This window comes from Myxocyprinus asiaticus, chromosome 35 (genome assembly GCF_019703515.2).
Source record: "Myxocyprinus asiaticus isolate MX2 ecotype Aquarium Trade chromosome 35, UBuf_Myxa_2, whole genome shotgun sequence".
NCBI classification, from domain to species: Eukaryota; Metazoa; Chordata; class Actinopteri; order Cypriniformes; family Catostomidae; genus Myxocyprinus; species Myxocyprinus asiaticus.
Window position 1 is genome coordinate 30919863 of NC_059378.1, and position 15794 is coordinate 30935656.

The 15794-nt window shown below is 39.9% G+C and overlaps 1 protein-coding gene and 1 long non-coding RNA gene across 4 annotated transcripts in view; one reads left to right on the plus strand and one right to left on the minus strand.

Moving 5' to 3' along the window:
- Positions 1-4625, minus strand: part of si:ch1073-456m8.1 (uncharacterized) — a 92527-nt gene extending 87902 nt beyond the window's left edge. For both annotated transcript variants that reach the window (XM_051672369.1, XM_051672368.1), the window contains exon 1: positions 4304-4625. In XM_051672369.1, the coding sequence (XP_051528329.1) occupies positions 4304-4402 (99 nt within the window). In that variant the 5' untranslated portion in view covers positions 4403-4625. The remainder of the gene's footprint in view (positions 1-4303) is intronic.
- Positions 4626-4804: 179 nt separating this feature from the next.
- Positions 4805-14726, plus strand: LOC127425998 (uncharacterized). Of its 2 annotated transcripts, XR_007894727.1 has the most exons (7): positions 4805-5218; positions 5487-5580; positions 5682-5769; positions 6114-6167; positions 10708-11060; positions 14357-14527; positions 14633-14726. It is a non-coding gene; the product is annotated as an uncharacterized LOC127425998 (long non-coding RNA). The 2 variants fall into 2 exon arrangements; XR_007894726.1 differs by lacking the exons at positions 14357-14527; positions 14633-14726 and having other exon boundaries at positions 10708-12698.
- Positions 14727-15794: the final 1068 nt, after the last annotated feature.

A 15794-nucleotide genomic window follows, 5' to 3' on the forward strand; every position in this document is an offset into this window, starting at 1 on the left:
ACGGCAGCAGAGCCCTTTGTCTGGGCAGCCCGGCTGCGGAAACGCAGAAGGAAAAGGGGAAATAGAGCCGGCGTTCTCATCAGAGTAAGACGTCATGCAAATTGACCACCGCTACCCAGTATTCTACTGGCAAATGTTCAGTCTCTGGACAACAAACTTGGATGTCTGCTGAGATTCCAGATTCAGCCATCAAACCCACAGGGTTCTCCGTGCACCAAGTGGACAGAGCAAAATACCTCTCAGGTAAAAGCAGAGGTGGTGGTGTATGTTTTATGATCAACAAATCCTGGTGTGATCAGAGGAACGTACATTCTATCAAGTCTTTCTGCTCTCCTGATCTGGAATTTCTCATGCTTCTGTGTCGACCATTCTGGCTACCGAGGGAATTCACAGCGGTCATTCTCACTGCTGTATACATCCCCCCACAAGCCGACACAGACCGGGCACTCAAGGAACTGCACACCCTGAGGCCATGTTCATTGTGACCGGGGACTTTAACAAAGCCAATTTCAAATCAATTGCACCAAAGTACCACCAACACATCAGTTTCAACATATGAGGGGACCGGGTTTTGGACCATTGCTACTCTCCCTTCCGGGATGGCTACAAATCCTTCCCCCGCCCACCATTTGGCAAATCGGACCACTCTTCCATTCTGCTTCTGCCCGCTTACAGGCAGAAACTGAAATTGGAAGCACCCACCCTCAGAACAACCCAGTGCTGGTCGGACCAATCAGACTATATGCTACAAGACTGTTTTGATCACGCGGACTGGAGATGTTCCAGTTGGCAGGTGTTTTTATGGACATTTTCAACCTTTCCCTCTCCTTGTCTGTGGTCCCCACATGCTTTAAAATGTCCACCACTGTGCCTGTACCAAAGCAATCCAAAATGACTTGCTTAAATGACTGGCGTCCTGTTGCTCTGACCCCCATCATCAGCAAATGCTTTGAGAGACTAATCAGAGATTACATCTGCTCTGTGCTGCATCCCTCACTGGACCCATTGCAGTTTGCTTACTGCAACAAACTCTCCACTGATGATACCATTGCATCTACACTACACACTGCTCTCACCCACCTGGAAAAAAGGATCACTTATGTGAGAATGCTGTTTGTAGATTACAGCTCAGCATTCAACACCATAGTGCCCTCCAAGCTTGATGTGAAACTCCGGGCTCTGGGCTTAAACTGCTCGCTGTGCAGCTGGATCCTGGACTTCCTGTCAAGCAGACGCCAGGTGGTTAGAATGGGCAGCAACATCTCCTCATCACTGACCCTCAACACTGGAGCCCCACAGGGCTGTATTCTCAGCCCACTCCTGTATTCCCTGTACACACATGACTGTGTGGCAACACACAGCTCCAATGCCATCAAGTTTGCTAATGATACAACGGTGGTAGGTCTGATCACTGACAATGATGAAACAGCCTACAGAGAGGAGGTGCACACTCTGACACGCTGGTGTCAGGAGCACAACCTCTCCCTCAACGACAGCAAGACAAAGGAGCTTGTGGTGGACTTCAGGAGAAAAGACAGAGAACACAGCCCCATCACCATCAATGAAGCACCGGTGGAGAGAGTCAGCAGCTTCAAGTTCCTCGGTGTCCACATCACTGAGGAACTCACATGGTCCGTCCACACTGAGGCCATTGTTAAGAACGCTCATCAGCGCCTCTTCTTCCTGAGACGGCTGAGGAAGTTTGGAATGAACCGCCACATCCTCACACGGTTCTACACCAGCACCGTAGAGAGCATCCTGACTGGTACGGCAATAGCACCGCCCACAACCGCAAAGCCCTGCAAAGGGTGGTGCGAACTGCCAGACACATCATCGGAGGTGAGCTTCCCTCCCTGCAGGACATATATACCAGGCGGTGTGTGAAAAAAGCTCGGAGGATCATCAGAGACTCCAGCCACCCGAGCCATGGGCTGCTCTCACTGCTACCATCAGGCAGGCGGTATCGCAGCATCAGGACCCGCACCAGCTGACTTCATGACAGCTTCTTCCTCCAAGCAATCAGACTTTTGAACTCTTGATCACTCACGATCAATATACATCAGCACTGCACTTTATTAATCTTACACTGGACTGTCATAAATTATATTCTCTCTGAGAATATAAATTATATACTCTCTTAACAACACACTGGCAACTGACTATCAAACCGACAGCCTGAATGTCAATACAGTACAATACAACCTACTGTATATTTTATATATACTATATATACTATTTGTATTGTATAATGAACTGTATCCCCCTTAATTATTTTTTGAATAATCATTATCATTCTAATCACCACATCAACTATTTTATGTCCTGTATTAAATAGAATTTAGCTGTTTATTTAACACCTTAATTTAGACATGAGCTAATGTTAATGGTACAATAAAGCACACTGTAGCTTTTCTCCAAGTATTGTGTATGAATTTTTCATTTAATACATCTTCTGCACAGAGGTTTGTGATATTTAAAATAATACTGAACTAACTTTACAGTGGAGCTGTAGTTAGGCAAAATTTTTGCCATGGAGCGAACACCAAGCAGGGTTTCTCTTATCCAGGGTCACGGAGCGAGCAAGGAGCGTGAACTGGACAACCCAGTGGGGGCGTGGGCATTTTTGAAGGGCTTTACACGATTCGTCTACTACATTGAGATTCCCTACTTTCATTGGATTCACCTTATTCAGCCCCACCCCTTTCCTGCGCTCTGCTCTTCTGCATTTTGTCATCTAACTTCCTGTTCGTATTGAAGATACTGATAAGAGTCGATCAAAATGGATTATGTGGGGAAAGACAAAAAGTATTTTTCCCCAAGAGTTTATGGAGTGAGTCTGCCTGGTAACATGTTCATGTAAAATGGCTAGAAATAGCATTTTAGCTTAGCATAAAGCTGACAATTTACACAAGGTTTATTTCTATTTCTTGTGCTCCAGACTTAATTCTCTGTCTGCTTGTATGAATGCCAAACATCATAAGAAAGTGTTTCTCTGCTGTTCAAATGCACTTTGGATCGCATCATTTATGTATACATTTTCCATCTGAAAGGACTAAATATTAAATGAAACAAATGACAATAAAATGCAAAGTAATCTCTTCAGTCATCAAAATACATTTTGAATGAAACTGTATTCTAAATACCAGTGATTTAAATTGTAACTGTAGTGGAATACAGTTACTTATATTTTGTATTTTAAATACGTATTCCCGTTATATGTATTTCGTTACTCCCCAACCCTGTATGTATATGTATATATATATATATATATAGCAACAGCGAGACAGTTAGTTCCAAGACAAAATTTTCAAGATGGCTGCGCACTTGTTTATTTGGCCCAAAAGGTGACAAATGCGAAACTAAGCCGCTAAAACTGCTATGTTGATTAAAACAAGTATGGTTTCATTATAAGAGTTACCTCCTGACTTTCTGAAGGTGACTATTTTTTTTTTTTGTTTTTGTTTTTTGTAAAGTTTCATGTTATTTATTTCTATTTATTTTTTATTCATTTATTGTATGTTTAATTTCTATTGCTTTAGATGTTTTGTGAATTATTTTTTCGTAGACTATCTGTTTACTGTATCTTGTTTGAAAATGTAATTAAAAAAAAATATTAAAATAAAAAACTTCGAAACTGTTGCCGCTCCACTGCACTCACATACACAGACTGTAATTTGTTGTAGAACAAAACGTCCACATTTCGTCAAGTAATGTTTACCACAGACATTTTTTTTACAGATAAGTTCAAAAACCCCATTACAAAACACACAGGAAAATCCAGAGGGAACCCATGGCGAATTATCTTCCGGGTTTTTTATAAACAAGCTGAACAGCTCTATAGGGAGCTAGAAACACGCCGAAACCTTGTTAATCACGTTGTGTAGTTTTAATCGCGAGACTTGTCATGTTAGCGCACATAGAAGCGGAGGGTGTGCTCTTAAATAATACCTCGCCCTTATTTTTTTTTAAGTAAATAAACGTTCTTTCACTGTATGTATTTCTGTATAATTAACACCATAAAAAGATACAGGGCACATAACATAGTCTCAAATAATCCATCTGATGATATCGTGTTTAGAGCATTATGTAATATTTATATTATTATCTTATCTCGGCTTTGCATGTTATAATAAATACTCGGTCGGTCGCGGATGAAGAAAGATCGGTTATGAAAATGAATCGGTTATGAAAGATCATCAGACAATTAATTAGTGAAATCTGATGTTTCAGTTTACACGTCATCAAAAAAAAAAGAAAGAAAGAAAAAAGAAGAGATTCTTAGGGGTGAATCTTGCCCTCTTACCTCTCTGGCAATAAGTCGCAGAGACTCGTCTTCGCTCATTCCCCGAGAAAGTGTCCGTTTCCTTAGCGAAGCCGCTCTCTCCAAGCTGCCCGAATGCATTGTTCCAGACTAACCCACACCAGGCAAAATGTCGAGTCGAATCTTTAAGCCGTTTCCGCAATATTCCGCTACAGGAACAGGTTGTTTGGGATTTTTATTTATTTTTTGTTCTTGGATGGATTCTTCTTCTTTTATGGGTTACTGGCGTGTTGCAGACAAACTAAATATGTGAATGGCTTTGTCGTGAGCAATTGAGTCCACCCGATGTTACAGTGTATTCAGTTCCCGTGATATTTGGTTCCAGTGGGCGGAGCATGAATATGTACATGAATTATCCTGACATGCGTGTGAAGTGGAACTGAAAATGTTAGCGCACCACCGTCATTTCTCAAATTCAACTTGTCTGAAGAATTATTTCGAAAAGGCAATTATAGTGATGGTAGAAACTAAGCTTTTCGAAACTCCGATTCGTTTGAACCGAAGCGCTCGAAACAGCGTACGCTGGCGACAACTGCTAGTCAAAACATGTATAATGACATTTTGTAAAAACCAACTGCAAATGTTTTCATGAAAGTATTATCTATTAAATGTAATCTACGAATTATTAAATACCATTAAACCAAAGCTGTGTCCGAAACCGCCCCCTATCCACTAAATAGTGCACTATTTCGGGTGTCGGCCATTTTTTAGTGGTGTCCGAATCCATTCCTTACATTTGTTCACTCATTCTTAACCACAATGCAATCTGATTTCGAGGGTACATACGAAGTACACTCTCCGACCCTTATTTCCCATAATCCAAGAGACGGCGGCAGAGTGGCAAAAAAAAAAAAAAAAAAAAAACTCCAAACACCGGAGGCGGCAACTTTTATAAATGTAAGTAACTATTTTATTAATAAAAATACATCTGTATCAAGATATAACGAAGTAAAATTATACATATTGATGGGTTAATTTATGATTGGCCACCTAACTCCGCTTAAATGCAATTTTTGACTCGTAACTAGCAAGGGTAATTTTTCTTTTTCAGATTTCAACAAATTATAATTTGTTGGATTGTTCACATATATTATTTATCACATGTAACTACTGTATTCGCATACACCTTATAAAATAATGTACCGACGATTTTCTATTGTTTTAGGGACGGATGAAGACGTAACGCGTCACATAATGAGCAGGATGGCCAATGGGCATCTCTTCTCTGGGCGCAGGAACGCAGCCCAGTTTGGATAGGAGTGAGTTTGTAGATTACTTTTCCTCAGGAATTAGTAGAGTTCAGTTTCATTTGATATGTCTAATTAGTAATATTTAAATCATTACGTTATATGCACTACAGAACTGTACTGAAAGAGATGGGTTTGCTTGGTGTGGTAACCCCTGCCAAAGCTGCCAAAAAGTGGGAAAAATTGTAGAAAACCTACAAGGTAAATTCATCTTAATAATATATACAGTTCTGCTTGTAAATTTACATCCTTTGCAGCATCTACAACATGTTTTTTTAAAAGTAGCTTTTTTTAGTACTGCATTAATGAAGCTATTTGATATTACAGATATGTACATACATTTCACAAATCCGGATCATATCTAAATGTACAAATTATCCTGTTAAAAAGTTTACAAGCCCTTGGTTCTTAATTTGTGTCCTCCTTCAGGGTCAATGACTGTAGCCTTTTGTGATGTCATCTCAAACTCCTATGACTTTCTTCCACAGAATTCAAACAAAGATATTTTAATGGAAATATGACATATGTTTGTTCACACAATGCAGGTGAATGGTGACCAAATCTTTTAGCTCCAAAAAGGACATAAAGGCAACATTAAGGTAATATATATGACTCCAATGGTTGTCTTCCTCTTCTTCTGGTGATGTTTTATGGTGGTTGGTAAAATGTGCATTTCCGCCACCTACTGGACTGGAGTGTGGAGCGTAAACTGGTTGGATAATGGCAGAAAATAAATAAATAAATAATAATAATAAAAAATCCTATTGATCAGTCCTGTCTCTTTCAAATAATTAAATAATTCATAGTAAATTCTTGATTGCTTTGGGCCATTAATTAGAACCTTGAGTAAAATATTGTTGATTCCCAACGATCTTACCGCTAGAATTAGATTGAGTCTTTCTCTTTCATATGCAACACAGTTTAGGAGTATATGTTCTACCGTTTTGGGATGTCCACATTTTTCACAGTTACCGGTCTCATGTTTCCCTATTATGTGTAGACTCTGATTTAACGCTGAATGTCCAATACGCAGTCGGGAAATAATAACATCTTTTTCCTATTGCCGTATTTAACCCTCACTGCTCCACCATATACCTGAATACGATGCAAATGTCTACCTCTTGTTTTACTATCCCAGAACTTCTGCCATTTCTTTTTAACGGCAATCATAATTAACCCTTTAACTTCTGCTTTACTCAATGTCACCTTAATGTCAATTTGTGGTTTTTTCAGGGCCTGCTTAGCCAGATGGTCTACCTCCTCATTCTAGTGATTTTACGTATGACACTGAAGCTTCGAGGCACGTAATGAGCATGCAGCACAATCTCCAGTGAAGCCCTGTATCAAGGCGTGTATTGTTTTCACAGAGTCACGTGATCGATGACAAACAAAGCCTCACTTTTTTGTCCAATCACATGCGCACTTCGCTTTGCATGTCGGAATGTTCGAACCCAGACCTTACTTTATGAGTCATCGTTGTATGGAGATGGAATTGTTGCATATTAACATAAAAATGGAAAGAGATTCACAAATAGAAAGTTGGTTCGCAAGCATGTTTCCTGACATTGTTTCACATGTTCCTGACATTTAATCTAGCAAACAATTACGTCCAGGTGTCCGCAGGCGATACGTTTTCCATGTTACCATGTCTTTTATTAGCTCAACTTATCCCTTAGCAGCACAAACATGCTGCCCATGTGTCGCAACTGTGGCATCTTTTGGACGACTAAACCTCCCACTACACCGTAAACAGTGCAACGCGCTATCCAAGGGCTGCAACTGTGGCATCTTTCCGGCCATGCAACAAACCCCCACTACACTGCAAACAGCGCATGTGCTTTCCAAGTGCCAAAACTGGTCACATGCCACAACCGCAGCACGTCTTTCAGACTATGCGTCCCAGCCCGCATTGCTCTGTAACCCATATAATGCCACTCATACCAAACGAACCATCACCCACCTAGAAACTGACAGCAATCTGGCTGTTTCAAGTTTTCCCTAAACAGCTCACCAAAAGCCTACATCTTTGCACTAATCAATTTAATTCGAACATAGCCTACCATATGCCCTCACATCGAATGCCGTGCTGTAGTATCCTGTAGTAACCACTAGAGGTCGCTATGTATACTGAGTATTGTGTTCTTACCTTAAGGCAGTTGAAGAAGAGGTCCCTGGATGGAGGCACTTGTATATAATGTCTTTATATTAAAGCTGGAAAATAACAAGTGTTAACTTCAACTCTATGGATGTAGTAGTGTGATTAATATACAGGTGCATCTCAATGAATTAGAATGTCGTGGAAAAGTTCATTTATTTCAGTAATTCAACTCAAATTGTGAAACTCGTGTATTAAATAAATTCAATGCGCACAGACTGAAGTAGTTTAAGTCTTTGGTTCTTTTAATTGTGATGATTTTGGCTCACATTTAACAAAAACCCACCAATTCACTATCTCAAAAAATTAGAATACATCATAAGACCAATAAAAAAAACATTTTTAGTGAATTGTTGGCCTTCTGGAAAGTATGTTCATTTACTGTATATGTACTCAATACTTGGTAGGGGCTCCTTTTGCTTTAATTACTGCCTCAATTCGGCGTGGCATGGAGGTGATCAGTTTGTGGCACTGCTGAGGTGGTATGGAAGCCCAGATTTCTTTGACAGTGGCCTTCAGCTCATCTGCATTTTTTGGTCTCTTGTTTCTCATTTTCCTCTTGACAATACCCCATAGATTCTCTATGGGGTTCAGGTCTGGTGAGTTTGTTGGCCAGTCAAGCACACCAACACCATGGTCATTTAACCAACTTTTGGTGCTTTTGGCAGTGTGGGCAGGTGCCAAATTCTGCTGGAAAATGAAATCAGCATCTTTAAAAAGCTTGTCAGCAGAAGGAAGCATGAAGTGCTCCAAAATTTCTTGGTAAACGGGTGCAGTGACTTTGGTTTTCAAAAAACACAATGGACCAACACCAGCAGATGACATTGCACCCCAAATCATCACAGACTGTGGAAACTTAACACTGGACTTCAAGCAACTTGGGCTATGAGCTTCTCCACCCTTCCTCCAGACTCTAGGACCTTGGTTTCCAAATGAAATACAAAACTTGCTCTCATCTGAAAAGAGGACTTTGGACCACTGGGCAACAGTCCAGTTCTTCTTCTCCTTAGCCCAGGTAAGACGCCTCTGACGTTGTCTGTGGTTCAGGAGTGGCTTAACAAGAGGAATACGACAACTGTAGCCAAATTCCTTGACATGTCTGTGTGTGGTGGCTCTTGATGCCTTGACCCCAGCCTCAATCCATTCCTTGTGAAGTTCACCCAAATTCTTCAATCGATTTTGCTTGACAATCCTCATAAGGCTGCGGTTCTCTCGGCTGGTTGTGCATCTTTTTCTTCCACACTTTTTCCTTCCACTCAACTTTCTGTTAACATGCTTGGATAGAGCACTCTGTGAACAGCCAGCTTCTTTGGCAATGAATGTTTGTGACTTACCCTCCTTGTGGACAACTGTCAGATCAGCAGTCTTCCCCATGATTGTGTAGCCTAGTGAACCAAACTGAGAGACCATTTTGAAGGCTCAGGAAACCTTTGCAGGTGTTTTGAGTTGATTAGCTGATTGGCATGTCACCATATTCTAATTTTTTGAGATAGTGAATTGGTGGGTTTTTGTTAAATGTGAGCCAAAATCATCACAATTAAAAGAACCAAAAACTTAAACTACTTCAGTCTGTGTGCATTGAATTTATTTAATACACGAGTTTCACAATTTGAGTTGAATTACTGAAATAAATGAACTTTTCCACGACATTCTAATTTATTGAGATGCACCTGTACACGAGACTACATTTTTGGCGACGAGGATGGGATAGGTAAATGCTGGATGTCAACGGATTGATGAAACGAAAGTGAGCAAAATGCTGATAACTGTGGGGGAGACAGAAGTATCTAAAGAAAATTAATCAGAAATTTACTTGAGTAAGAGTGAAAAGTACCGACCATAAAACATACTCATAAAAGTACATTTTTCCAAAAAGTTAATCAAGTAAATGTAACAGAGTAAATGTAGGGCATTACTACCCACCTCTGTCCCTTACAGAGACAAACATTCAAAGAGCCGAAGATCCACTGGGATATTGGAAAATACAAAAACATGTGTACCCCCATCTATACACTTCGGCACTGCAGTTTCTTTGTACACCGGTCTCTTCTGTACCCTGTGAGAGAGTGTTCTCTAAGGCAGGGGAAATACTGTCAAAGAGGAGAAATAGACTCAAAAGCCAAACAGCTCTTATTTCCCAATACAAATAATTAAAATCTTCTCCATCCCCCTCTGCCATTCCCACAGTTACACAAGCACCATCACTGCCAAGTCTCATAAGCACATTTAAAAACCAGATGATCCCATCACACAATATGTTCTTATTCACATCTTAGTCCTGCACTTTAAATGGATGGATCATTTTGTCCATTTCAAACTTCTCTGACTTTCATTCAAACTTATTCAGTTACATTATGAAATACCCTGTCATACAAGTAGTATAGCGAATACCAATAATTACAGCCCAAATATTTACCATATGCAACTCTGTTTTTTTTATAAACATTATTCTATTACATCATATTGAATTATTGGTTCATATTGTCATTTATTGCCACACTTTAATGGGTAAATTTGTGCACGTAACATTGAAACTGCATCAGTGAGGTGTGTGGTTGGTGCTTCATCCTCAGGTTTTTTGCTGCTTTATTTTGTACTAACCACCAGATAGCACTACTTTGACACTCTCAAAGCTTTGAATCTTTTCCCGGAACACTCAGGGAAAGCCTCAGAGCTTTACGAGGCTTCATTTTCCCATCCCTATCTCATTCCCTTTCACTCCTACATGTGCCGGCACCCATAAAAAATTAATCCTAATTGCCGTATTCTGAACAAACTCCGAATGACTTCATATAATATATCTTGTGCTATAGATGGTCCACTTGACAAGCTTGCAAGTGCTGATAGAGAATCTGTGCATATCACTGATCTCGGTTGTCTCTCTTCTACCCACTGAAGAGCTAGAAAAATGGCTAGTAATTCTGTGGTGAATACTGATATATGATCAGTTATTCTTTTCTTTTTTCTTCTGTTTTTCTCCCCAGTTTGGCTTGCCCGTTCCCAATGCGCTCTAGGTCCTTGTGGTGGCGTAGTCACTCTGGGTGGCGAAGGACGAATCTCAGTTGCCTCCGCTTCTGAGAGTCAATCCATGCATCTTATCACGTGGCTTGAGCGCATTACCACAGAGACCTAGCGTGTAGAGGGTTCACGCTATTCTCCGCGGCATCCACGCACAACTGACCACATGCCCCACCGAGAGTGAGAACCACATTTATAGCAACCACGAGGAGGTTAACCCAATGTGACTCTACCCACCTTAGCAACCGGGCCAATTGGTTGCTTAAGAAGCCTGAATGGAGTCACTCAGCATGCCCTGGATTCGAACTTGCGACTCCAGGTGTGGTAGTAAGCGTCTTTACTTGCTGAGCTACCCAGGCCCCCCTGTTATTCTTTTTGCTATTTTAACTTTAAAATGAGGTAATCTGTATCATTGTATAATATGTTTAAGATTTTGTTGCACTGCTGTATCTATTGGCACTTTCATTTCCTTGTTATGTATTTCTTCATGTACATGGAGGTCAATTACAGGCATTGGGAAGAGCCAAGGAGGTACTGCTGGCACAGCCACAGAAGGGGCAATAGCAACATCATTCAATCCCATACTCTGTGCCTCCTTACTAACTATCCATCCAAAGCTTGTTATTTTAATTTTTTAATTTTTTTGTACTCCTATTCCCAACAATCTTTCAGTACTTTTTTAACTGGATGACTTTCCAAATGACCCTTTCCAGCAGTCCAATATCTCTTCCTTAACTTAAGCCTATGGATTTCTAGTGGCATTTCCCTCATCTCCACTTGTAAAGATGACACTGGAGATGTTCTAAATGCTCCACAGCATATTCGTAGTGCTTGTGATTTTATTGCCTCAACCATTTTAAGCCATGTTATAGATGCAGAACTGTACACCATACTGCCATAATCTGTAGCGGATCTGATCAATGCACAATATATACTTCAAAGTGACTGACGACTTGCCCCCCCCCCATTCAATTCCTGCCAAGCACCTCCATTTATTCCACTTATTACCTACATTTATTCCTTTTTTACATTTATCTATTAGTTTCAGGATATGAACTCCAACGGTCAATTTTGAATCCATCCACATAACCACAAATCTAACAAATTTTACTTGTTCCAGCTGATGTCCATACATATTGATATTCACTGTGGGATTCATTTTCCTTTTTGAGAAGCAATTCACTTGTGTTTTTGCCACTGAAAAGCAAACCGCCCAAATATTAGCCCAATTCTCGACCTAATTTACAGCATACTATTCACCACATATGTAACATTGCGCCCTCTCTTCCATAAAGCTCCATCATCTGCATATGATCTCCCTATTCCAGTGTCTATCTGAGAGAAAATGTAATTCATCATAATATTAAAGAGATTAGAGCTGCAAACACTTCCTTGTGGAATTCTGTTCTCTGTTGGGTATATCTAGACTCCACTCTTACTTGTATAGCTCTACCTAACAAGAAGCTCATGATCCAGTTGTACATTCTCCCTTTGATTCCTTCCACAACATATACACTTTTTCTTTGGGGGCTCTTGACCCCCAGCTTTAAGGTGTCGATCCGGGGGTGTCAGCAACCCCTGTAGGAAAATGTTTTGGCCAAATGCTTTGCTGTGTTTAGGAAGTTTGTGTTTTAAAAAACTTTGATCTGATCCTCTCTGAAGTGTTAACCATATTCGAAGTGTCATTTCTCTTAGGAAGGGTTTAAAAAAAAAAAAGTATTCGTTTAAACAGGATGAGGGCACCTGTTCACACTTTAGATGCTAAGAACAAGATATTTTTTTGATTCCTAACTTTAAAGTGTAATTTCTCTTAGGATGTGTTTTTTAAAACCTGTTCACGCTTTTGGTGCGGTCAGGATAAGGGGGGAGTTTTTTATTTTATTCTATATTATTTTTGTACAAAGTGGGGTGTCAGCATTCCCATGGGAAAATGTTTCTGCCAAATGCTTTGCTATGTTTATGAAGTTTGTGTTTTAAAAACTTTGATCTTATCCTCTCTGAAGTGCCACCCTGGATACTTGAGCAAAAAAAAAAAAAGAAAAAAAGAAAAAAAAAGAAAAGAAAAAACAACAGCATGGGATGGTTGACAGTCCTTTTAAATTATTCAAACAGGTTATACTGTCAAATCTACCAAGATTGTTTCCAGTTCTAAAAGAGTTTTTAACAAATATATATCCAAGAATTAGTTTACTCAATGAATCATTTGTACTGTATATCGGGGTTAATATTGTAAATTTCATGTCTGTATTTCTTCTCACACAGACGCCTACTAAAAATGAACTAAAACATTCCAATAATAGCCTAATTAAAAAACAGCTACAACTGATGTAACTTTCTTCTTTTCGTTGTAAAAAGCAAGCTGAACTGATAATGTTTTTCACTTCTTACTATACATATGTTCTTTACTTCTGTAAGTGGTTAAATCATTTATTTGGTATGAGGTAATGGCTATTTCCTGCTAAAATCTTTTTCCGATGTTTATATGTGTGTATTAATTGGTAGTCAATCTAAAAAGAGTTTATTTTAAGCCGTAGTAAAAAACTAATTAACATTTGGTGTGTACATGTTTTTTTCATGCAGATAATTTGGGTACGCCTCCCCACCGCAACTCCACCCCATTTTAAATAGATTTTGGTTTGTATTTTGTTTTCTATAATCACTGTAGCGTCGTTCGCGTTGAGGTCACTATTGTTAAGCCCCAGCGACAATGTAGCAGTCCCTTCATTTCCACCACCAAACGTGATCGATCATCGTCATAGGCGTACTGAAAAGACGAAGCCGCTTGAGATGGAGAAGAGTAGAGATACAAAGCTTAAGCCGGTGACAAATCATCCTCAAACTCTATAACCTGTCCTCACTCATATGGTCCCTCGGGAACCAAGACTGAATATCGGAAAGAGAGGGGACCGGCGTCAGATTTCCAAAGAAAGCAAGCTGAGAGATAAGCGTTTTGAGTTGTATGCACCTGCAATAAACACAGTCGATCTCAGCGTGTGCTGCTTCAGCGTGGGGTCAGCCCCTGCAAATAAACAGCCCTCATGCCTGACAAAGGAATAAACCACTAGGAAAATGCTTGCAAAACATCATCTTAAAAAGACGCATCAAGCAAAGTGGCTTTTTTAGTTTCTTTAGCCAGAAAGAACTCATAATACCACTGTTGGGACTCTGGACTAAATGGGCTGAGCTCTGTGATCTTGTGTGTGTCCCCTCCTTCATGACGTGTGTTTGTTTTGGTGCGTTTGACAGTTGTCACGTGTTGGCGCACACGGGGTTCACTTGCAAATGTTGCCTTTCACACCTGTGATTGTTTTCACATGCTGCTCATTCTCTATCCCGTATTTAGGCTCTCTGGTGTTCTCAGTCAGTTGCCAGATTGTCTCATGAGTACTATTACAGTTTCACCAGTTTTTCTTTGACGCTTCTCTAGTTTAGTCTGTTGGGTTTTTTGTTCCTTTTTCTCTTTTGTTTGCTGTTTTTTCTGCTTTGCTGATTCCAGCTCTCATGCTCCGTTTGTTTATTCTTGTTGGACAGTTCTGATCAGCTGTTCATTGATCATCTCACCCCCTTCTCTTTCTGTTGCCAGCCCTAGTCTCTGCCTCCTCTTTGTTCCCTCAGACCCCGAGGATCCAACAGCATGTCCCGCTCTCCTCCCCTCTCTGTTGTTCTCCGACTCGCCACTCTTCTCCCTGAACGGGACAACTCATTCTACATGGGCCTTCCGGTAGGTCCACTTCTGCATCCTCCTTGTGTGTGAATCGGTTCCCCTGTCTTCCCTGGACTATGGCGGTAGGCGCTATACTCCATCCATTCACTTTGCTGCTGCTGATTGTTCAATAAACTCAGCTTTTGGGTCCTCATCTCATTCTGACAACAATTCAAAACTCTTACCAGGATACAAAGGATACACTTCTTGTCAGAAGCACAATGGGGAGTAGAAAATCCACTCGCTGTTTAGCTCTGCAGTTCAAGACGACAAAGTGATGAGTCTTGCAGATCTTCCTGTGTACTGTATGTACTTTCATTTTAAAACCATTTTTGATGTACCCAGTTTAACATTGGGATTTCTGCAAACTTACTTCGATATCATATAATCTTGCTTTTCCAACAGTTGCTGGTGGTGTTATTGTATTAATGGACCCTTTTAATGTAGGATCTCCCAGATGTTATCCTTTTCCACAGATTTAAAGCAGTGCTTTTCAGTAGGCCACACATGATTATTCATGTGAATTATAAGATGAAGATCTGCTGTAACAGAGGTGGAGACTGATGGGAAGCTCACAGAAATACATCCTTTATGTCCTTTTCTAATTTGATGTGGCATTAAAACTTGCTTGTTGTCTAGTACCCTAAAAGGTCATAGCTGGACATTTTAATATAGAGAAGGGTCCATCTGCCTCCAAAAAGGATCTTGGTACTGAATTAAATGTTGTTTTAATTGAAAATCATGTGTCTGACTATAAATCACAGATGGTTATGACCGCAACATGAATTAAAAGTAATTCTCATCTCTTCCTAGTTGTAAAGGGTATGTAAAAGGATCATCTTGAAAGACACATTATAAAAATATAATCTTGATAAAATATAATTTGGAAGAAGGTCCTTATACAGCTCGAAATGGAGACTGAAGATTGAATAGATTGGAGATTTCAGATTGAATCACTTGACCACCAGCTGGAGGAGGGCACTGTAGGTTTCTCTAAATGATAGCATGTCTCATTTATATTTTCAGAAAACAAAGAAAATTAAATAAACAAGTCTGGAAAGTGTGCATTTCTTTATGTACATGAATTAAAGTGGTAAGAGATCAAATAATTTACTTCACTATATCTGTGGTCCATTGGGCTCACAGGAGGTTCTTCTTAAACATAAATTATTCTGCTATTGTGCATACTGATACTATGTTATTTTACAATTAACTCAATTAACAATTAATCCCAGTACAAATGCAAATGCAAATGCAAAAAAACAAACAAAAAACAAGTTGCTTAAAAATGATTGCACTCCTGTTTGAAACTGCAAGCTGTTTGTGTGCAATACAGGCACAGATGTGCAA